A 23,035-nucleotide genomic window follows, 5' to 3' on the forward strand; every position below is an offset into this window, starting at 1 on the left:
TTTCTTACAAGCGGGGGACATGTGGGGAGTAAGTGGGGATTACCCTGTCGACTGGAAAGAGGGGAACGGGAGGTAGATGGGGGCTAAATGGGGAGCGCCAACAGAGTGTACTGGCACAAGCGGATCCTCGATGACGCAAAATTTTGTTCTGAGTTGTTTTTTTTATGATTTGTTTTACTATAACCAATATTCTTCCTTCTCCGTACCCGAATCGTTCACGAAGGTAAACGAAAAAGGAACTTGTGAGTGATTTTCCTTGTTTCTATCGAAAGTTATTTTATTTTTTCAGGACTGGTACGGAAAAAGGAGAAAGACAACAACGATGAAAAACGGATTGAATAACTCCAGAGAAAGATTAATGAATCACGGAGAGAAAAATCGAGAATGTAGGTGTCATGAAAGGTTGTTCCCCCTATAATCTCCATTTTCCAGCAAACTCAGCAAAAAACTGTACAGGATCTGACCGACTACTCCAACAACATATAATTTCTTTACTTTCAATTCCAGCTCCATCTTTTGATTTTTACTGACTGTTTGTTCTTCTAGAGTCTATTTTGAAAGACTGTTTTGCGTTTATGTGTAACTAATAAATTTGGTTTTGAAAGCCTATGTCGTTTGGAAATCGGTGGCAAAATGGGGGAGAAATTGGGGCTGATGTGGGGCCTATGTGGGTATTATCCTGAGATGTTTTTAAATCTCCCAACATCACCCCTTTTTTAATTTTTGAAAATTCCCCTCCAGCTTCTTACAGCTGGAGAAATTGATAACTGGATAGTTTGTTCTTCCATCAAGGAACAGTACACTTTACTAATTTTTCCGGCACGTGGTATTTTCTGAAAACACCCTAAAACCACACCCGAATAATGATTTATAACTCCCGTTTCCTTCAAGTCATTCACAAACTCTAATGACGTTGTCACAACAGTAGACTACAGTGCTCCGGAACTAAAAGAACAAAAACCATAACTCAAACTCCCAGCACTCTCTAGCTTCTCTGCGTTTCTATCATGTGAATTCGTATGTTTTCTAGCGGTTTTTCTGAAAAATAAAACGAAATGGGGTTTCCCATAAACAACAAACGATTGTGTCGCTTCTTCTTTTTCATCATCATTCTTTCTTCCCATCCATTCAAATGATGATGCATCTCAAATTGTTCTCCGTGTTTCTTCTTCTTTCTCTCTTACCGTTTCAATCTTCAGCTATCAAATGCTATGCAGGTAAGTTGCCACGTATTTCCGAAATGAATTATCGTTGGGGTCTCTGCTTTGATAAGAGGCGCAAAAAAGAGAAGACAAGTTATGATAAGCGATATTTTAGGTAGCCGCGGATTCATCAACGGAAAACTGGAGCAGAAATTCATCCAAGAGACTTGCGATGAAGGAATGTTATACTGTATCGAATCGTATACCGGTGACTTTGATGAGGTCACAGCTAGTTGTCAGCATTTGGGTACCAACATGAGACTTCTCGACTTGTGTCAAGTATGGGAAAGTTGTAAATGCGCCCTAGTTAGAATATTAATAAAACGCAGCATTTCAGATTTAAAGGGGGTCTCGGAATTTCATTGAATTCGAATAAAAATTAAGAAAACACTTCAAAAATTTTTTCGAGATTCGAAAGCGACTATTCTAGGTTTTGCAAGTTTTTCTTAATTTTTATGAATCAATACTTCCCCCTTATTCACACATCCCTTCCCTCCCCCCGCGTAACTTTCCTACGCCCAAAAATGTACTCCTTACTAACTATGCTCCCTCGGGGCCTCCTTAGCTCAGTTGGTAGAGCGTGAGACTTTTAATCTTAAGGTCAGGGGTTCGAGTCCCCTAGGTGGCTTGACTTTTTGTTTTCCTTTTTTGAAGTGTTGTTTTCAGAGTAAGAATCCGAAAAAGATCAACGAGGATTTGACGACCAGATGCTGCAAGACTGACCTGTGCAACAACATCGGAGTTGAGAAAAAGAAACTGAAGAAGATCGAAAATTAATTTTAATCAAAGTTTCTTTGATTTTCTGTGGCTTTTTTCGCATTTCTCTTGAATAAAGTTTTCGTTGTCGATTTTGTTTAACTGACAAATACAATTTTAAAATATGATATTTCCCTTATTATTCGAATACAGCGTAATAGCACAATCATTGATAATTCCGACGAAAAACGTCTATTTGTACTTTCCCTCAATAACTGGACCCAATTAACCAATAAAAATTTCAACATTGATGTTTCTAAATGATAAAAATTATTTGGGCGAGTACATGTATGCTCATAAAAACTGCCAGTTTTCCGATAAGAAACTAAACCGGGGCTGCTGCCTGCCATATCGATTTCTTCAGTTCGGTCGACAGTCGCAAAGATGGTGGCGGCTGCTCTAAAGGCCTCCGTCGGCCTTCTATTGCTACTGGTTGGTTTAGGTAAGTAACAACTTCTGGAAATGTAAGGTTTGAGGTTTCTTTTAGCTTCTGGACTACAGTATGAAATTCGTGGACACATTAATCTCATTCAAAGCTATGACATCCTTCCGGAGTTTTACAACGAGCAAAGTTTCTCAGAAAAATTGAGCAAAGCTTCTGATCGGGTATGTTTAGAATGTCAAGTCTGATTCCAAGTTTTGAATTCAGATGGCTGAGATTGTGGGAGAAGACTTCAAGAGTTTTTTTGTTCATGATTATGTGTGAGTTTTTATTGATGAATGATATCATGAGCTGTAAGTCTTATCGAGAATCAAAAAATCAATGCAATCATATTTGGATGACTTCAAACGTTATCTTGTCAACGCCCAAGCAAAATTCCAGATGATTAAGATTACGGTAGATATAGTACTAACTTTCAGAATCCATGGCCAGGATACTGCTGTTTTCCATGCCCGCCTCACTCTCAATTCGAATCCTTCGGTTTCCCGCCAAGACATCATCGACCGAATCGTCGCGACTGAAGACGTCCAAATCTATTTTCTCAAAAAGAATGGTAATTTTGAACTTTGTGGTCTTTCATGCTAAAAATTGTGCTCCTGTTTCGTCTTATCTCTTTGCTGGTTAAAATATTTCATTTTTGAAGAGACGCGTAAAATAGGTCGTAAATTTCCGAAGCGAATTGCGTCAGAATCAGTAAAAAAGGCAACATAAATCAATTACAGAAGTAGAAGTGCAAGGAAATATTGCATCGAGATTCCGACCGGTGAGAGCAGATGTGGATCATTGTCTTCATGGAGGAATTCTTCTTCCAAACGCCACGTGCTCCTGCCTTCCTTACTATTCTGGAGCCAATTGTGAAGTCGTGACGTATGTTTCCAGGATTTCCAAGTAGAACGCTACGATTCCTTTTTCCAGATGCCGTAATAATGGAATTGGTCAGAATGGAAGGTGCACCTGTCCACCAGGACTCTACTCTGCACATTGTGAAGCTAGTAAGATTAACCAATCATTTTCCAAAAAAGAAACGTAAATAATTCAGGAACCTGCGTTACCAAAATCAACTCGGTCATCGACTTCTCCGCCCAATCTATGATCCTTGTCATCAACACCAGAACTTCTATGGGATTCGACCTTAGCACTATCATTGAGAACATCCCGACATTGGTTCAGGACTATCAGAACCAGAACATCCCAATCGCTAGCTACATTCTAACTGTGTACAGATACAGTAGCAAAGGAAAAGTATATTTTATGGAGACGAACTCATTCACAAATTCCGCCGATATGGTTGACTACCTGTCCAATGGAGTCACCATTGCCCTATCAACAGATGATCAACCAACGTTGGATGCTATCAATGCTGCTCAATCAACGTAAGTCTTTGGTTCAAGTTTGGTTGATCTATAGGTATGATTTCAGACAAGTTTCCATGCGTCCAAAATCAATTGTTTTTGTATTCGCAGACTCTGAGAATTTAGAGGATACAGCTCCCTCTACTATGCTCACTAACACCAACGAGAGTGTGGTCATCCAACAAACTCTTGCATGGAGAAACAAGATCGTTATGGTACTTTCGCAATTTCCAGCCTCCCCAATCAGCCCAACTGGAAACCACTTTGATGTGCTCCGACGAGTAATCACCGCAGTCCACGGAGATCTAATGATTGTTGACAAGTCTGAAGTCGTGGGAGTTATCAAGGAACTTCTATACGCATTCATTGGCGGTCAGAACAGTTTTGTTCAGTACTACAACAGTGTCAGCAAAACTATCCCAATTTTCTCCGATTCTGCTACTCAAACCACCTTCGCCCTGATCACAGTTGAGAATGGATCTATCCCGAACGTTCAAGATAAGAATGGAAAGATGTTGGCTCCAGATGTTTCTGGAAAACGATTTGCGCTCTTCCGCGTCTATCAAAGTGTCACTGACTCCATCACAATTTCTGGAGATACTATCCCGGTTCACAGCACTCGAGTGTGGTTCCCATCTATGGACGACGTTCTCATTTCCTATTCTGATGATGATGCGGTTGACAATAACTACGCCCACACATTCAATGGATTCAGACAACGACCAGCAGTGTATTCCTCTTTTGCCACCACAACAGGCTTGACTGTTACAAGACTCAACTCTTACAACTCATCTATCATTCTCGGAGCAGTTGCTGATGCTGCAAAGTCCGCTTCTTGTGTCTTCAATTACCAACTCACAGCAGAATCATCATGCATTCCAGGACCATTCGTTCATAATGTTGTCGTCGCGGCCACTGACAGAAACAAGTATCGTGCCGTGCCAGGATACTGTTTCACTCCAGATACCCACTCGGCTCCTCTCTGGTCATGCATCAATAACGGTACCCGTAGCGGTGTGAGCAGTTGTAATTGCGCTACCAACTGGGATGGTCTTCATTGTGAAGTTCCGAAGTGTTTGAACGGCGGATACCCAGACAAGTTCCCCAACGGAGGAGGCCATGGAAACTGCATCTGTCCATTTGGAGTCACTGGAAGCTTCTGCGAAATTAGTGAGTTGGTCTTACAAAATAAAAATTAATTTGAATATTGTTAGTGTCCTGCCCAACGACATCTCCTGACACTTTTCAATCATACAACAGATCTTTTGCTCTCGTTGTTCAAAATTCGCTCTCTGCCAATCAAGCGATGCTCAGACTTAACGATGGACTCACAGCTATGCTCAACAAAGGACTATCCAATGATTTTGAAGATTACATTCTGACCACGTACAAGACCAGAGTTATTGGAGGACTACCAGTTCCGGATGTAACTTCTACCAAATTCAGCTCAGCGTCTGCTTTCGTGAATGCCACTACTGATGATGGAATCATGTGGTCATACTCTCCAAATGGTACCCAACCAGGATTGTTTGCCCTTGAGACCACACTGAGATCGATGGATTACGACAAGTCGTCTATTTTCTTTTTCACCGATTCCGAATCTTCGATGGTTGAGGGAACTTTGAACTTTACTGATATTGTGTGAGAACTTCAAAATCTGTGGTTATAGTTTTCAATGTACGAATTACAGCCAACAAGCAGTCGAACGCCAAATCGAGATCTCTATCGTGATCATTCCTCCTTATGGATCTCTCGACCTCTGCCCAGCTGATAACTTGTTCTTGACTTACGAAGACTTGGCTAGAATGACTGGTGGTAACTTCATCAACTTATGCCAGCCATATACTACATCCGGAGATCCAGTCTTCAATGTAAACTTTTTCCATCAGGTTCGGGGCAAATATCAATTTTTATTTTAGTTCATCGGCTCCTATGGAAGCACTCACCATCATACTGAAGTTGTTTCTTACTACGCAGTCGATGGTTGCGCACAGTTTTTGTCTCGTAACTTTTCCATCTCCAGTGCTACCAATGATGCCTATGTCACTGTCTATTCTCGTAGGTCCTGTTGAAACCTGATTTGCTATAGCATGATGTTTTACAGCAACCATTCAAAACTTCACTGCAACCATCTTCGATATTGTTAAAGGAGGAGACGGCGTACCACTAGTCCCAGATTCTTATTCTGTTCCATTCTTCGCCAGTTTCCAAATCAAAATCGCAAACGGATCATCTCTACAGTATGCCGTGAACATCAAGGGATCTACAGATGGACAGTGTTTCGTGAGAGTCTCCGAGCGTAGTCAGTTCTCTGCATACCTTGGCTTCTCGCCAGACCCATCTTTCGATCGTTTCTCCAAAGATCTCACATATGCAACCCACCAACAACCAGTTATTCATTTATCTTCAACTCTTCAATCCGAGCCATTCATCACAATGACCAGCTATGACATTGACAACAACTACCTCTATGATACTCCATTCGTAAAAAGAACATCCGGATGCAAGTACGAATACATTATGAGAGATCAATTCACTTGCCAGAAGGCTGGTGACACCTTCACAATGGAAACTACGATTGAGACTCATGAAGTGACGATTATGAGAACTCAAAGAGCATTTTGTAGTGACCTTGTTGGATGTATTAATGGAGGAATTCAATTGGCTGGACAGTGTCAATGTATCAACGGATACCAAAGTCTTCATTGTGAAGTTCCAACCTGTCAGAATGGAGGATCAATTGTCGATTTCAAGTGCCAATGTGATGCCAAACATGACGGAGACTCTTGCCAATACACCAAATGTAATGACTGGAACTTCGTGGAGACTCATGATCCAAGAGAATACAACTTCCAACAAATTGTGTTTGTTGTCGAGGTCAACACTAAGAATATGGTTTTCCCCAACTCTTTTCTTCTGAAGAATATCCAGGCATTTGTGGATGGAACTGATGACATCAATATTCCAAAGTTATACACCCTTGTCACATTCGATGATGCCAACATCAATGTACTCGTGTCTTCAACGCAGAAGGATGTTTTCATCTCAGCCTTCTTGAATGGAGTCACTGTCGGAATCAACACTCCTGCTAAAGTCAAAGGCCTCGAAGCTATCAACACAGCCTACTCTACACTTTTGGATCTTCCCGGAATCATTTACATGTTCACTGCTACTGATTCAGCTAGCAACGTGGCAGCAGTTCGTCAAAGATATGGAGTTCAAGTCAATGTGGTTTGGATGGGAACTGATCTCACTCCAACCAACATCAATTACTACTACTCTGCCATCGCAAGACAATCAAACGGAAGACTTATTCCAGCAAATGGCCTCCAAACTAAACAGATTCTCAATGCTCTCATCCCAACTGTCAATGAGAATCAACTTATTCTTGATGATGCCGCCAAGGACTGCACCGCCGGAGCTAACTTTAAATTCCCAGTTGGAAGCTTGGCGACAAGATTAACGCTTTTGGCCACTGGAACTAATGTTTTCTTGACTGTCACTGATGAAAAAAGTGAGCTCAAATATGTGAAGATCAATTTTTTGAAAGCTAAAATTTTCAGACAACAATGTGGATTTGACAAACTCCAGCACTTTCACCGACGTCAACACCCTAATCAGAACAATTAGTAAGAAACTGTAGTTTTTTAAAGATTGAATGAAACAAAATTTCAGACGCCGTTGGTCACTCCGGTGGAACATGGAACGTTAACGTGAAGAGTACTGGAAACTGTTTCCTCCAAGTCCGCGTCAATTCTCCACTTCAAGTGATTCCAAAGTTTACCAACGATCAAGGTGATGACTATGGAAGTGGAACACCAAGAGCTGGAGCTGGAGCACAACCCGCTTCCTATATCACTTTCCGTATTATGGATAGTTATAATTCGGATTCCAACAACTTTGGTTCTTCGATTTCGGTCATTGAATCAGCTGACACTGATCCGGAAACTCCATGGGCCACAACTAGTAACTTCAAAAATACCACAGTTTTGACTAGAGATCCAGTCGGATGTGCCAGTCAGTTTGTGACTCCATTGATGACGTGGACAAGTACCTATATGAAATTCGTTGTTCGCGGATTGGATTCCAATGGAAATCAATTCCAAAGAACATTCTTCTTCAATAAAAGTGGATCCAAATCTGGTAAGTTAAAAATATAGTTTAATTACAACACATTCTGAAATTTCAGACTGCCAAAACGGTGCCACTGTTGACAGCTACGGATTCTGTCAATGTGCCGACAACTACTGGGGAAACCTTTGCCAAATGAGAAGATGCCAGAATGGTGGACAGTCCGCATATGGATTGTGTGATTGTCCAAACGGATATTATGGAAATTTCTGTGAACAATACATTCAAGCAGCATAGAAACCTCGGGATGTTGATTATTTAACTTTATTATTTTTATGTTTGGAACGAAGAAAATTGAATGAAGAAAATGCGATAACACGTACGAGCAGAATAGACATCTAGAAAGCAGCGAAACATGACAAACGAAATAAGCTACGATGCAGAATTAGAATGATCATTTGATTTGAAGAAGAACTGGTCCCGCATCTCGATGCATTTTTCCAGTTGATCTTCGAGATCTTGTTCAGCTTTGATATTGATTCCAAGGATTACAGATACGATGATAGTGGTGATAAGGAAGAGAATGAAGAGGACGAAGAAGAGAATAGAGTACATTTTTAGTTTTCTGGAAAAATAACGATTTTCGAAGGAACGTAAGGCGCCGACCGGTCGGTCAGCTTGGTCGGCTCTGGATCGCGGTCGGCTGGCGGTCGTCGTATTTCGACCGACGAATGGAAGCCTTACCAGCGGTATACTCACCTGATCAGCACTTTATCCTCACTCATATCCGGCCTTGTTGGCAAGATTCCATTGTAAGAAGTTCCGTGATTAAACTCGGAAACCTTCATGATTCAATAGTTATAGAAGAGAATTTCAGAATTTAGAAAAAACCAAAAAGGTGGTGAAAATGTTATGTAGCACAAACTAGTATGCGTTGGTTTTGAGGGGTATCATCTTCTCTGACCCGATTATCACCTTATATACATTGTCTATTCGTTTTGTACCCTCATTTGCATAATCCAGAGTGACACAAACCTCGACTATCCATGGAAAGATCATTTTCCGAGGTTTGATGTACGTGGGAATTCACATGATCAGTAGTTATTAAACTTTATTGTGTCCGAGAAAGAAAGAAACGACTCGTATTTGTGTGAAGGTAAACAAAAAACCAATTTCTGGTAGAAAAAACAGGTGGAAACATGAAATAGAGAGTAGAAAATAGAAAAAAAAGAGATCGAGAAATTGGGTGGAAGGAAAATAGGCAGAAAATAACAGAAAAACAAAATGGATTAGGGATGGGATGGGGAGAAAAAAAACCCGTTGTTTTGGGAAGAGGAAAAACGGTTATGAGGGTGGATGATGATGATGGTGGAGGTGTTTTTGTTGATGTTTAGGCTGAGATTTTATTGTCACTTGTTGATGGTGAGATTCTCCAGGAGAACAGTTTGGCTAGCGACGAGAATGACTGAAAATAGAAATGGGTTAAAAATAGATTTTCAGTTTTTTTTTGCTGGAATCGTAATTTTTATTGATTCTAGTCAAATTGAGAACCATTCGACTAGAGTCCAGGGATGTTCAAAATGGCCTTGTTTGGAATTTTTGAAATGTCAAACACTCCGAGATTCGAAATTTTGAAAGCTCGGAATATTGGAATCCGCTTGAGACCCACGAGGAAAATTTTCATATAAGCTTTTGGAGTTTTTGAAATTCCGAATTCCGTTCAGAACATCCCTGAACTAGAGTTCCTTTGAAATATATTAAAATCATATTACATAAAAGGCTTTACAGCGAATTTTGGAAAATTCTTACAGGTAAATTTTTTGATTTTCAGAAATTATAAGTTATTCATAGGTTCCAGATATTTGAAGCCTCCCCTAATCTTTTACCTGTGAATTCTTTACTTTCGCCGACGAGAAACACGTTTCATGAATCGCTGTAAATGCACATAGGAATGCTGGAACAATAAACAATCCATGAATCAGTCCCAGTGTCACCACAAGGATCATTGTTTTCACGAAAACTTCTCCCATATAAGTTGGCACAAAAAGTAGACATAAGACGAAGAGTATGGTGGAGATTCCACATTGAAGAAGTGGGAATCCGATGGCAGCAAGGGATCTGAAAAGTCCGAAATCGATCTGAATAAGTAGGAAATTTTAGCTACCTTGCCACTCTCTTTGCCGGCGTGGATTGTGGATCATGAAGTCCTTCTCTAAAGTAATGGAATGTGATGTGAGCTGGGAAGTCCACCGAAAATCCAATACTCATGATTGTGCATGCCATTGAAATTGGATCCAAATCGATTCCCCACATTGACAGGAATCCGAACACACCTGAAGTTTCAGTTCAGTTTCATCGATTCCCTCTTTTTTCGGTTTTCATTGCAGAAACTGTTTCAAAAACTGTCTCAAAACCTTACCTATGCAAATAGAAGTGATGGCCAAGGTCGCAACGAAAACGGTGAAAATGTTGTACATGAACAGGAAACATACGACCATCATGCATAAAAGAGTACAGACAGATGTCGAAATGGTGGCTGGCAATATCGTTTCCAGCGTGTCCACAAATGGAGCGTAATCATCGAAAATGGAGACGTTGAGAGGTGCAAACTGATCCGCTGTAGCCCTCCATCTATTCAACATTTTTCTTCTGACCTGGAAGTCTCCAAGACCTTCTCCATGGTAGGATACGGTAGCCCAGAATCTGGAGAGCATTCCATTCTTATCGAATTTCACAAATCCATTCCAATGTTGGAATTCTGGCCAAGCAAGGAAATCTGACATGGCTGCTTTTGAGAATGGTTCCAATGATGTTCGGTTGGATTCTCCTTGCTCGTCTTCCATCATTTCCAATTCTTCCAGAGATGATTCACGGAATGATTCATAATCTCTCACGAAATAATGACTGAACTTCTTTCCAAGACATTCCGGGTAGGATTCGAAACTTTCCATGAGTGAATTCATGTAATCCAGGTTAGATTGAACTGTGAGGTTCCCAGGCTGAAAATCGAATACGCTAATTGTTAAATCTTGCAGTCTGAACTTACATTATTCACAAAAATGTTAACAGTTGTATAATTTGGCAACACAAACTGATCTCGCAAAAAGTTGACTTGAAGAAGTGGCGAATCTCCAATTACCAATTTATCCGGAGATAAAATGATATTGATATTCAGTGCTCCTCGAATCGATACAAAAATATAGACGATGAAGCAGAAAAGAACCAACAAATGAGTGTAAGCATTGGCAACCCAATCACAGTAGCTGTCCAACATAACTGTGAATTGTTCGTTTTTAAAACTCAAGTCAGAATCCTTTCGTTTCGTGGCATTCTTTCTCATTTCTAGGTTTTCACAAATCGAAAGGATTGCTGTGTACATTGTGATTTGGTAAATGAAATCAAAGCCAATAGCGACGGCGTTTCCAGCACAGAAAAGTGAGATTTCAGGCGTTGGAGTGTAGATTCCAACGAGGAAAGCTAGGAGGTTAGTCATGGAAGTGATGGCAATCGATGGACCAACTTCAACGAGCATTCGAGCGATTCTGTGCAATTATTTTTGATTTTTGATCATTTCAAAAAGCCACTCACTTTTCCCTTTTCGTCATTAAACTGTCCTCGGCCGTCAACCGCATACAAGCATGAATTTGAAGATAAGCATCATCCACACCTGCAAAATTTCGAACACTTTTTTCTTCTTCTCACACCTATTCAAAGTTTTGTATTTCAACTTACCAATTGCCAGAATCAAAAATGGCGTCACACACAAAATAGTTCCAAATCTGAACCCGCACCAGAACAGAGTTCCCAGAGCAGAAGAAGTGGCAAGAAGTGGGCACACACATCCAAGAACAGCTTCTGAAACCTTATGGATAGTCCACTGATCCAGACGAGAACTACTGTAGTAGATGGTGATGACGGAGAATGTGGTCATGATGGCGAATCCAACACCGATGAATGGGAAAATGGTGAGTCCAGTTCGAACGACTTCATCTCCAGTGTAGGTCAAACTCATGGCAAGAGGAGTGACGTGGGATGAGTTGTATTTGCTGTAAATAGAAATAATGGGAATCTTAGAGAGATTCTGGGAAACTTACAAATGGAAATACTGCGAAATCATTCTCTCATATTCAGCTGCATCTTCCTTTTTCCAATTTTTCGGAATGTTTGCTCTAATTTGTAGCATAATGATTTTCACATACTCCACTTCTCCATCCTCATTAGTTCTGACTCCAAAGAAGTTCGGACTCAAGTCCAGTTCTTTTCCAAGAACTTGCATCATCGGAAAAGTAAGCTGGAATCTGGATCCAACGTCAGACAGATTCTGTTGTTTCATTGCTAATCCATTATAATACTGCCGCACGGGCTCATTAATCTGACAGAAATCCGTGCACATTGTGTAGAAAGATTCTCCCTTGTGGGTTAGATTCTCTCCAACGAAATCAAGAATTTCGACGACTTCTTTCATCGCGTTATATTCTCCCATGGATGAGTTATCCTTGGCTGTAGCGAATAGAAATACTGCAATCGGGTCTCCAGTAGAAGCGAAGAAGTCGGAGAAGACTTCGATTTCATCCAGGGATCGGGCTCCATCAGGGGTGTATCCTGGAATAAAATTGAGTGAGATTTTTCTTTTTTTTTGTTTGAAAGTCATCTAAAAATTATCATTGTTCATTCATTGCTCATGCTCCATGAGTCTGGAAACATAGCTGACCTATCTGCCCTCATCTATCGTCCTAACCTCAACTACCCTTTACTGATAAAACATTCCAGTTTCCCTCTGATTCATCTCCCTGACGTCATCACTTAGACAACCTGACCCTATGACCTACACAACCCCAACGTCTCTAATTCTTCTCTGTCATATTCTTGTCATATCTCTACTGAACCGTCATTACCTACAAGCCTACATTCTTTAGACATCACACAAATCTAAGATACACAGACAGACAAAATGCAACACAAGATAAATACCTGTCTTGATGTCGTCCTCCTGCGGCGTGAAGAGTATTTTTGATGAACAGAATGCGGTGAGAAGTAAGGTCACCTGAAAAATAGAAGAGAAATTAGTTGGACGACGACTTCTTTATCCTATTGTCATGAAGAGACTAGAATTGTGGTGTCCGGTGATACGACAGGACAAACCGAAACCAACAAAACGAAATAACACAGAAGTATCATTTCAGATGAAAATTGAAGAAGAAAGGGATAGTGATAAAAATCAGCCTATCAATCATTAACTGTTCGTCGTCACTTTGGTCAAAATTGGTTTGACTCGTTTTCTATCAAGTCAATGATATTGATAAGAGAAGCAAGTCAAGACTACAGTGATTATAGCCTAGAACTGTAGTGTGATATCGGTTTGGCTACTATAGCATAGAGAAAATTCATTTCAGGACAATTGTCTTTGGCGGTCCACTGGCGGCCCTCCGGCAGCCGACTGGCGGTATTATGAGTGGTGTCAGCTTCTGAGAATCTCAGATTTTTCCTTGTGTCTCCTCATCTGCAGCCGGGTGTCTTTCAATCCTTGGTCTTAGGATTCAGTTCCTTCCTAATTAAGTCTCTGTTCCTTTCCACCCGCCACTTAAACACGCTTAGGGATGAAAAACTTCCATCCGAAAACCATAAAATTCCATCTTCTTTTTGCATCAATGTCTACGTCACCATGTCTTTTCCTTATCTCGACACTATCCGATTCGACGCAATTCACTCCACAAGTATCGTTTATCATTTTTTGGAGTGGCGCCCATTTGTATACGTCCGTCTATGTGTGTACATTTTGAGATTTGTCATGAACGGGTTATTGAAAAATTGCAAATTTTCATGAATGTTTGGATTTGAGGGGTGGCGGAGGTTGTATGAAGATTGGTGAGAAGGAAGTGAAATCAAAATTTATGGAATAGAGAAGGCAGACCTAGGGGAGCTGGTCTTCCACTCCCTTTTTGGAGCTCTAGAAAAAGTTAAGTTAAAAATCTACGTTTAACCTAGATTTCTAGATTTCAGTGGTCAAAACTATTTCAAGCCTAATTTAAGAATATTTATAGCCAATTTAAAGCCTTTTTGAAAACATATCTGATCTTCTCGCCTATTATAAGCCTATTTTTAGGCCTATTTCCAAAACCTGTTTTTCAGACTATTATCCAGCCTATTATCAATCCTGTTTTAAACCCTAGTTTTAAGATGATTCTATGCCCGCCTCAAAATTGACCGTCTTTTAACCTACAAGGGATTGGAACTCTCAAAGTAGCTTCAGTCGGAATAGCTTTATTTTAGGATTCCTGGGCTCTAGTTTTGATCTTCCCTCATAAATCCGGCTAAGTAGACGGAAAATCAAAAAGTTGCCTCAAATGTCAGAGAAAACAAGTTTCCTCCAGAATTGGGATTTTATTTATCAACGAAAATCATAGTTTGTAGCTTGAGACAAAAATACTGTAGAAATATGATTCCTGAGATATTTTCCAGAACCGATTTCAGCTGGATCTCGCTATCAACTTTTTTTGTATCTAGTCCGTTTCCTCACTCCCTCTACCCCAGCCCATTCCATTCCTTCATATCATCATCCATTCAATCACTTTTTTCCACCCATTCAGGTAGAAGCTGTCAATGTCGTTAGCGCGGGAGGGCATGGCCGAGAATAAAAAAGCATATATATGTAGATAGGGTTTGTTAGAAAAAAAAACCATCCCAACGAAAGTGACAAGAGGAGATGTTGTCCTTGGAATTATTATGAATAAAATAAATAAGTCAACAAGAGAAATCCGGAAGAATAGAAGAAGAAAAGGAAACAAAATCCACTTACAATAAGGACAGTTTTGTCGTTGTCTGCCACGAAAAGGCCGCATTGCCGGAAGAATCGATTCAGAAGACGTACGAAGGCTGGTGGTTCCAGAGACGATGAACCGCCACCAGTCATTTTGAATGCGCAACTGAAGACGTCGTTGTGAAGGAGGAGGCGATGATTCTGGAAGAGATCTTTTTGTTGTTTCTAATTAATTAGGGAAGGGGAAAAGTAACGGATGAAATCAAACCAGTCGAAGAAAACAAGGAAGGAACGAATAAGGGGGAAAGTTTAAGATTCAGAATAAATTGAGGAAAAGAACGAACATTAGAACAAAAGATCAAAAGATTGAGGAAAACGTTTCAGAATCTTATCAAAACTATATCTGATAAGCATAAATAAGCTTATGAGCTAGTGAAAATATATCAATTGGGTGAGGAAATGAGGATGAGATGGACAGGTTCTGTGTGTTCTTTCTCCTCTCCTAACCGCAAGAAGCATGGAGAGACGACACCAAGGACAGAGAACGCATCTTTATCTAGGTAATGATGTGAAAAATATGGGGAGAAAATCATGAAGCATAGAAAAAGGTGATGACGTGGCAACAAGGAGGTCGGGGTCTCGATCTAGACTGGATGGGGGAAAGTGATGTCAGAGCGAAGGTATGGCTTAAAAGCTTCAAAGTTCGAGAAAGAAAACAGAGGTATTATCAAAAATACAGCTTGTGTGCAGTAAATAGAATTTTGGTCCATCCTAACAAGAATTCATTTTTAACACCAGAAAAAGTATTTCTGAATTTCAATTTGTTCAGACTACCGTAAAACCTTTAATAGAAGAGTACCCTAACTTTTAACTTACAATTAGATCCGATTTTTCTCAGTTTCTGTGAATGATGGAGAATAGTTGTCAACTAATAAATCGTTTATCATAATATCAGAAACGTTTTGTCCGTTGACATATTTTTCATATTTTTGGCAGAAACGGATAAATTGGCTCAAACTTGACTGTATGGGAGACCTTCTATCACAGGTTTATTGTAGGTCCAACTTTGCAAGAATACATTTCTAACACCAGAAAAATATTTCTAAAGGTTAATTTGTTGAGCATTCTCAAAAATATTTCAGAAAGGAAGTTTCGGAAAACAGTGAAGATGAACCCAACGCGCAATTATTCTAGAATCCTCATGTTTCTGAAAATGGCCTTCTTTATACATATTTTTACCACCCAAAAACACCTTTCAGAATATTAAAATGACGTTTTTGAATGGAACTGTTGTTATGACAAAATGCCTATTGACTTGTACCACTTAACGGCTCCTCGTTTTTTTTTCAAGTCGAGTTTGTTAAATTTCCGGTCATCAGGTGACCCGAACCTCCACGAACCGTTCAAAGTTCAACCCGCTCTTGACCGTGAAAATACTAGCAGAACATTAAACGAAAAAGAAAACAAATCGAAACGGAATAACCATAGACCAAGTACGAATGGGGATCCCCCTAAGCCCGGGTGGGAACGATAAAATCCATAATTCGGCGAAGAGCGAACGGTGAAAAATAAGAGAAAAGTTTTTGGGATAGAGATGTTGCTGTGTTGCAGCCATTAGCGAGAAGACGCCGCCCAGAAGATGCTGAGAAACAAGAGAAAATACATGTAGAAAGAAGAAGAAAAGAAATCGGACACACGAATTTGAAAAATACAGAAAAGTGTGGGGGCGGAGCTTTGGAAGGTGGAGACGTGACGTAAGCCCCCCGACAGTCTCGTATAGTCTCCCCAGTTTTTTCCTATGAACGAAAAAGAAAAACTGACCAGAAGGCTGACTATGTATAGGCTAGAAGTGGCAGAGGATGAGAAGTTGGGGCGCAAAGAAAAAGGGGCTGTATTTGAATATATATGGACCGTGTGTGTACGTTCGCAAATGGGTTTCTGTCGTTTGATTGAGAAGTGGGAGTGCAGAGGAACCGGAAACGATTGGCTACGGATGGAAGAGCTGCTTTTTGGTCTGGACTCCAGATTCGGGAGCGGGATTGATATGGAATCCAATCTTTTGAGTTCTCAGGTTTTCAATTTAGTCGGAGCGTGACACCCAAAAACTTTATTTCGTTTCTGGTTAGTTTCAAGATATAGAATCCTATCCGACTCGTACCATTGTCATACTGCAAGCTTAGCTTGTAGCCTCCATCCGGAATACTCAATTTCGGAATCTTGACATCCCATTGGTCAATGAAATTTTCATAGAATCAAACTCCTGAAAGTCAATTATCTGTTCCATAAATTTACAAATTTCAAATCAAGCATTATAAATAAACCCAAAGGATTCCAATAGGTCTGGCCAGAAATCGCGCCCAAGCGAACGTGAGATTGGGCATCCAATTTTTTCCACTTTCTAAATTATAGTGAACCTTTTTGATTAACCTTTGGGCTATGTTACGTAGGTTCAACGCACTTAGTCATTCAGCTTAACACGGAATGTAATATAAAAGCTGTAACAATGAAATCATCACGCTCTCCTACCGTATCACTATGACACCTTGGTTCGTGATCTATCACGTCAGATAGCTTTATCAGGTCATTACGATAAACGGAGGTTTGAAAAGAAAGTGTGAAACTTATTCAGAATCTTATCACTGCGTTGTTCAAAGAAAAGTGAGAAACTGTGATTCGTAGTCAACTGGTCGAATACGGTTCAGAGATGTGTTGATTTCTGGGTCCAATGGAAAATAAACAATACGTAACAACTATACAAAAATCTGGTTAAAGTCATTTGAGATTTGGAAAACGAAAAAGTGTCATCTGTGATAAGGGTGATCCAGATTTGAAATTGATCTCCGAAATGCTTTTTTTTGTCACTTTATACTGTTTCTAGTCTCTCCAGGAAGCCCAAGAATTCGCTTACCTACAGTACCCCATTTTAGTTTACTTTAAACTTTGCTTTATTGTCTGAAATTCCTCTTCTAGCCACTGATAGTAAAAAACAACGAAATTAGGTCGGGCGTTTTTTCTAGAAGCCGTCCTTCAGAATCCCGGTTTTAAGAATTCCATGTTTACTGTTCTATGAAATAAACAATCTACGTAACACCTAATCAACAGAAATCAACTCGAAATTCCCTTCACTACAAAACATGGGAACGAAAAAGTGATAGCAGGAAGGGCAATACTAAATCAGATCATATCATCTGAATCAGAACAGGCTACACCAGTAAAACTGATCTTTACTACATTCTAGCTTTGCTATTCGAGTCTATTGGTCACTCTGTAGACAGTCCTCCCCCGTCCAAAGCATAGCCATTTTATGGACGCCAAAAAGAGAAAAAAAAGGAAGATCATGATTAGCCTTGAGAGTATATATTATATGTGTTTAGGTCGTCATTTAAGGAGGGAATAGTCTTCGGAAATGGTGAGATTTTGTGGGGAGAAACGCAAGGAGAAGAAGAAAATGATCGGACGTTGAGGGATATCGGATAGACGAAAAAACTGAGTATGAGATGGGCATGATCTGTTGATTTCGAAATGAATTGATAGTAGGTGAGATGAGGATGAAAATGTTGAAATTTGTGGGACAAATCGGATAGATTTCGGAAAAAAATAGGGCGAGGGATGATTGGGATAGCAACTTCCGCTTTATGCAGTAGGCAGGTGTCGTGCCGGGTCTGTTTGAAAATCTTTGCGGGTCCAAGATTTTCTGATTTTCAAGATTGACAACATTGTCCAGTTTTCACGATGGTGGATCCGATCTTTCCAGACTACGCTGACCGCGGTCCGACTCCATATTCTCGATGTTTTTATGCCAAAGGGTGTGGATCAGAACCTATCGAAATTTGGAAAATTGGAAACTCGGAGTTTTTTGAATTTTCAAAAATTCCGTAATCAAGATTAAATTTAAAATCAAACAGTAAACAAGCTAGTGTATCCGATAGAAGCCCACCAGAATCACCAACTTGGAGCTCAATTATCTCGGCTCTTATAAAAGATATCAAAAATGTGTCAACTGATAAAATGTTGATGAGTTTTTGATAACTTTCACAGGAATCGAGATTATTGAGCTCAAAAAGGTGGGCTTCTATCAGGGCAAATACTGTAACAAAGAACCAAAATCTAATAAAATGGGGACAATAGAATGAAGTAGCCATCGAAATTTTGTCTCGCATGAGTATGACCAGAAATTTATTTCAAAATTTTTTCTAAAATAAAGTGTGTGTCGATAGCTTATGAAAGTTAGCATCACTCTAATTATTTTTAAAGTTCCACATAAGATTTGAATTTTTGGAGCGGTAACAAAGGACCAGATCCCTTGTTACCGCTCCAAAAAATTCAAATCTTGGGTGAAACTTTAAAAATAGTTAGAGTGATGCTAACTTTCATAAGCAATCGACACACACTTTTTAAAAATTCTCACGAACGGAAATGTACTGGAAACCCGAAAAAGAAACGCCGGTTTTTCAACGTGCATGCAAAGAGAAAGAAAACCATGAGCCCAACATCCATGACCCGCCAGTTTATATACCCAAACCTCTAGGTCCAACACAAATGGACAATAACCTTTGTGTGTTCATTTGAATCCTTGTTCTCAACATCATCATTATCCCTTCCCTGAAACCCCTTATTCTTCCGAAATCACATTAATCTTTCACACATCATTCTATCCCCCTCTTCTCTTTTTAATGTCAATCCATAAACCTATTCTCCTCCCACACACCTCTCCAGACCATTTTCCGTTTTCATCTTCTTTTTTCTAGTCACAATATCTGCAAAGTGTCTTTGTTTGGCCACCTGGGGTCTATGACCATCTTCTCCTCATGGTCACCTCCAAAGTTTGTTGACTATTTTAAACCTATGGATTCTCTTTTTTAATTTCTGTACCAATAAGTTGCGCAACTTCCAATAATTTTCCAGTTAGGAGCAATACGGTTTCAATCGGAAAAACGTTTCAAGAATTTTTTCTTGGCGTGGGTGGAGTAGAAAAGGTGGCAATTGTGTATTGAACAGTTCGGAAGAAGACGGCGAAATGCAAATGTGAAAACGGAAGGAGGGGTAATAGAAAATGAAATGAGAGGAGGGGAAGAAAGATAAAAAGTAGAAAAAACCGGGGCAATCTGGAGACAATGATGCCGGGGAGGAAAAAGGGGATTCTGGGAAGAAGAACGGAAGTTTTTCGGATAAGACAGGGTTCTAAACGAGACGTACCCTGAACATATTGTAATGAGGAGCAAAATTCTTTTGAGCCTGCTACTGTTAGGAACTACTGTTAGAATATTTCAGTATATCTGAATGCTTGGTGTTTGAAACTTTGCCGGCCTTTTTTATAATTAAAGGAAATTTTTCAATGAAATAATTTGTGAAACAAATGATGTAGCGTCACATAGAAATTTTAGGTTTTTCAGCTATTTTTAAAGATTCTCCTCCGTTTTTTTCCAGTTTTTTCGTCTGAAAGTGACGGGACGATATTCATGATGATTACTGTAGGTTACTGTAAAAACAAACTTTACCGCGATTGTGTTTGCAAAAAAAAAATACAAAACTTCCTGTATAGCTTCCTGTATGACGCCTGTATAAAATAATTCAATGAGGAAGTTCACAAAGTTCCATTTGCTACCGTGAGGTCTTCAGACTCCCATTCTGTGTGATATTTACACATAAAGGAAGTATCAGAAGATCAGTAAACGAAATATTTTGGGTAGGCCAGCCAAAATTAATTTAAACCTTCCGCAAATCAGGTAGTTCGTACAGTTCTAGATATTCTGAATGTATTCAGGTGATCCATTACAGTACCCTATGACCCATGTGGCAAGACATTCCAAAAAATTCCAGAAACTTCCATATAATTCACTCATGTGAATTCTAATTGTCTCCCAATTTTCCTTAAAACGGGTGTCATACACTTTCCGCCGGGATAATCGAATCAGAAGAACTTCTTATTTTTCCATTTAGCAGAGTAAAAAGACGAGAGAACATATGGTATTTTTGATTATTTCGTGGGGAACTTCTTGCGTTATAATCAAAGATTCTATCGTATCACAGCTGATGACGTCGAAGGTGATAAGGGACGGCAGGTGGATTACAAAACAAAATTGGGAGAAAAAAGAGAAGTAGAAGACGTTGGAAGAGGCGAAGAACAAGACAATAGCAAGACGACGATTATCGGGTTGACCCGCGAGAAAAAAATATCATTTCATTCTTGATGCAAATAGTACATGATGATTCGTTTGCTGAATTTGATCTACGATCATTTTGAAGTAAAATGAAAATCACTACTAAATACCAAAACCAAAATCGGTTAGAAATATTAGAAACACTTTATTATGGTTCTCGTTTGTTTCGTATTTTCAAAGATCTCTCAAAAATAAGTAATAGGATTCGGTTTATAAGTATTCAGGATCATTAGTAAAAAACTCAAAGAAGGACCATCGATGGATTATGAAGGGGACCACCGCCCGAGAGCTCTCGAGAGCCCTCCTCCACTTGCGGATTCTTCGGAAACGAATCGAAGAACGACGCCTGAAAGGGATCACGGCGGTCGCGGTTCTGAAATATAGAAATATCGTTCTAGAATGCTCGAAAAGAAGGGTTTTACAAATTTGTTGAAGAACATGTCACTTCTCCGTTTGTGCTTCTCGAGCTTCTTAAAGTAGTCTTCAAACTCTTTTTTAGTCACAACACCGTCACCTGGAAAATTATAGAAAAATTGCTTTTGAGCAAAAAACTGGTCTTACCATTCATATCAAAGCCATGGAATCTTCTAGATTGGTGCTCCAAAAAAGGACGGTCCGAGAGCAAAAATTCAGTGAACGTCAGCTGGCCATCCTTGTTAGAATCGATCCGTTGAAACTCTAAAAATCGATGCTATCAAAATTCTTTTTGTGCCCATCCATGGGCCGGCAGCTTAGCCGTCATTCTCTCACTTCACAGGGTTCCGAAGGGCCTGATCAGAAATTACGCCCCAGCGAATTTGCGACTTGGGCTCTTTATTTTTTAAAAAGTTGTTATCTTGGGCGCGGTACTAAGCCTTTTAGAACCTTGTGTCTTGAATAAGAAACGTTCCGTAGATCAAGTAGATCAAACGTGAACGTCATAAAAATGATCTATGTTCTGAAACAATTCTCTCTTGACCACATTACATTTGATGATTGATGGTTTGGCAGCTAGTATCATCTTCTACATGGTTTTGAATGGAAACAGCGGAAACGATAGGAATTCGCTAAACTTTAGCTAAGCTGATCTCGTGACTCTAGAACTTTGTTCAGCTAACAACTTCTCACCTTTAACATTGGGATCCGTCTTATCTATTGGAATTGGGGTGATATCCATTTTTGGCACCGGAGTGATCTGGCAAAATGCCAACGGAAGCAGCAGCAACAGCGGCAGAAGACAACGCATTGTTGAAGTACACGCGGACCCACCATCCAACGGCTTTTATACTTTTCTGGATACCGGATCTCATCGTTTTGTGAAGAAATGATTCTGGCAAAAAGTACAGCAAGAAAATAAAAAGTAACGACGTCTATCTCTTTCCACTTTTCTTTTCTTCAATCGTCTCATAACTTGTATATAGTGATCGGTTTTATTTTATTGGAAGAAGAAACATTTCGAAAGTACAAGAAACTGGTGTAGGATTAGGATCCACGATACGTGGAATATCCCCAAGGACTCAGAGTTAGCGGAACATGATAGTGTTGAGTGGGATCACGAATGTCGAAAACAACTTCAACGTATGGATAGAAGCTGTCGATACCTTTGTCTGTGTAATAAGGTTTCGTTACATAGACGAGTCGATAAGTTCCAGCAATCAGAGTGAAATTCGGAGAGACCCAATCGACACGTCCGTTGTCTTGGGTGAATCTGAAAATGAGGCGATTTGGGTGAATCTAAGAATGAGGCGAAAGTTGAGATTCGTAACGCGGTAGACAGACTTACGTTTACTATTTTTTTTTTTGATATTTCAAACTATTTAAATTTTTATAATAGTTTCAAAAGTTCGGCTCATACAGAGGGCGCACTCAAATTTTATGAGAGTAAAAACTTGTCCTGGTATTTATAGTAGGAAAACTTAACGGGTTACTTCAAAATCTGTAGCTGATACTCACTGTGCTCCAATATTGGTCCACGCATCGTTTTTTTGAATGTACGCCAAAATCTGGATTCCTTTAGCTGGAGATCCACCGGAAATATCTAGAACATGAGCGGAAATCGAAGCTGTCGGAACCGCAGTCCATACAATGGGCAGGAGAGTAGCTGAAAGTTGGCTTGTTTTGCTTTCAAACAAGTTTCAGGCTCGAAATTAAAGAAACTCGCCTCCAATTGAGAGCAGTAACAGCGAGTTCATCGTGTGAAAATGATCTGTTTGCACACTATTCTTCTTATCAGTTTGAAGATGAGTCCTATCGATTTATTATTAAAGCATGATACGTAAATTTGTTACAGAGAAAAATTTGAAAAAAAGGCAACA

At 39.7% G+C, this 23,035-nt stretch overlaps 6 protein-coding genes and 1 non-coding gene across 7 annotated transcripts in view; 3 read left to right on the forward strand and 4 right to left on the reverse strand.

Moving 5' to 3' along the window:
• CBG04431 overlaps positions 1-1,979 on the forward strand; it is a gene marked incomplete at both ends in the record, with an annotated part of 14,216 nt that extends 12,237 nt beyond the window's left edge. The window contains 3 exons of the mRNA XM_002634374.1: positions 290-386; positions 1,318-1,481; positions 1,869-1,979. Of these exons, the coding sequence (XP_002634420.1) occupies positions 290-386; positions 1,318-1,481; positions 1,869-1,979 (372 nt within the window). The remainder of the gene's footprint in view (positions 1-289; positions 387-1,317; positions 1,482-1,868) is intronic.
• CBG28215 lies at positions 1,758-1,830 on the forward strand. Its single transcript has one exon. It is a non-coding gene (tRNA).
• Positions 1,980-2,342: 363 nt separating the features above from the next.
• On the forward strand, positions 2,343-8,120 carry CBG04432 (the record flags this gene model as incomplete). Its single annotated transcript, XM_045236006.1, has 15 exons — positions 2,343-2,400; positions 2,446-2,564; positions 2,608-2,660; positions 2,820-2,953; positions 3,123-3,267; positions 3,316-3,392; positions 3,440-3,773; positions 3,820-4,922; positions 4,967-5,393; positions 5,443-5,623; positions 5,672-5,810; positions 5,857-7,266; positions 7,316-7,381; positions 7,428-7,895; positions 7,942-8,120. 15 exons carry the CDS (start codon positions 2,343-2,345, stop codon positions 8,118-8,120), a joined length of 4,893 nt encoding a protein of 1,630 aa, XP_045092677.1.
• Positions 8,121-8,255: 135 nt separating this feature from the next.
• CBG04433 lies at positions 8,256-8,671 on the reverse strand (the record flags this gene model as incomplete). Its single annotated transcript, XM_002634376.1, has 2 exons — positions 8,256-8,448; positions 8,583-8,671. The coding sequence occupies 2 exons, from the start codon at positions 8,669-8,671 to the stop codon at positions 8,256-8,258; spliced, it is 282 nt and encodes a 93-aa protein (XP_002634422.1).
• A 542-nt stretch (positions 8,672-9,213) lies between these two features.
• On the reverse strand, positions 9,214-14,733 carry Cbr-ptr-14 (the record flags this gene model as incomplete). The annotated part of the gene is made up of 10 exons (XM_002634377.1): positions 9,214-9,288; positions 9,710-9,941; positions 9,988-10,156; positions 10,243-10,822; positions 10,870-11,365; positions 11,412-11,490; positions 11,556-11,869; positions 11,918-12,425; positions 12,795-12,867; positions 14,620-14,733. The coding sequence occupies 10 exons, from the start codon at positions 14,731-14,733 to the stop codon at positions 9,214-9,216; spliced, it is 2,640 nt and encodes an 879-aa protein (XP_002634423.1).
• A 6,249-nt stretch (positions 14,734-20,982) lies between these two features.
• On the reverse strand, positions 20,983-21,966 carry CBG04435 (the record flags this gene model as incomplete). Its single annotated transcript, XM_002634378.1, has 4 exons — positions 20,983-21,114; positions 21,164-21,255; positions 21,303-21,419; positions 21,849-21,966. 4 exons carry the CDS (start codon positions 21,964-21,966, stop codon positions 20,983-20,985), a joined length of 459 nt encoding a protein of 152 aa, XP_002634424.1.
• A 236-nt stretch (positions 21,967-22,202) lies between these two features.
• CBG04436 lies at positions 22,203-22,912 on the reverse strand (the record flags this gene model as incomplete). Its single annotated transcript, XM_002634379.2, has 3 exons — positions 22,203-22,428; positions 22,674-22,821; positions 22,882-22,912. The coding sequence occupies 3 exons, from the start codon at positions 22,910-22,912 to the stop codon at positions 22,203-22,205; spliced, it is 405 nt and encodes a 134-aa protein (XP_002634425.2).
• Between the last annotated feature and the right edge of the window lie 123 nt (positions 22,913-23,035).

This window comes from Caenorhabditis briggsae (assembly GCF_000004555.2).
Source record: "Caenorhabditis briggsae complete genome, chrIV, whole genome shotgun sequence".
In the NCBI taxonomy this organism is placed as follows: domain Eukaryota; kingdom Metazoa; phylum Nematoda; class Chromadorea; order Rhabditida; family Rhabditidae; genus Caenorhabditis; species Caenorhabditis briggsae.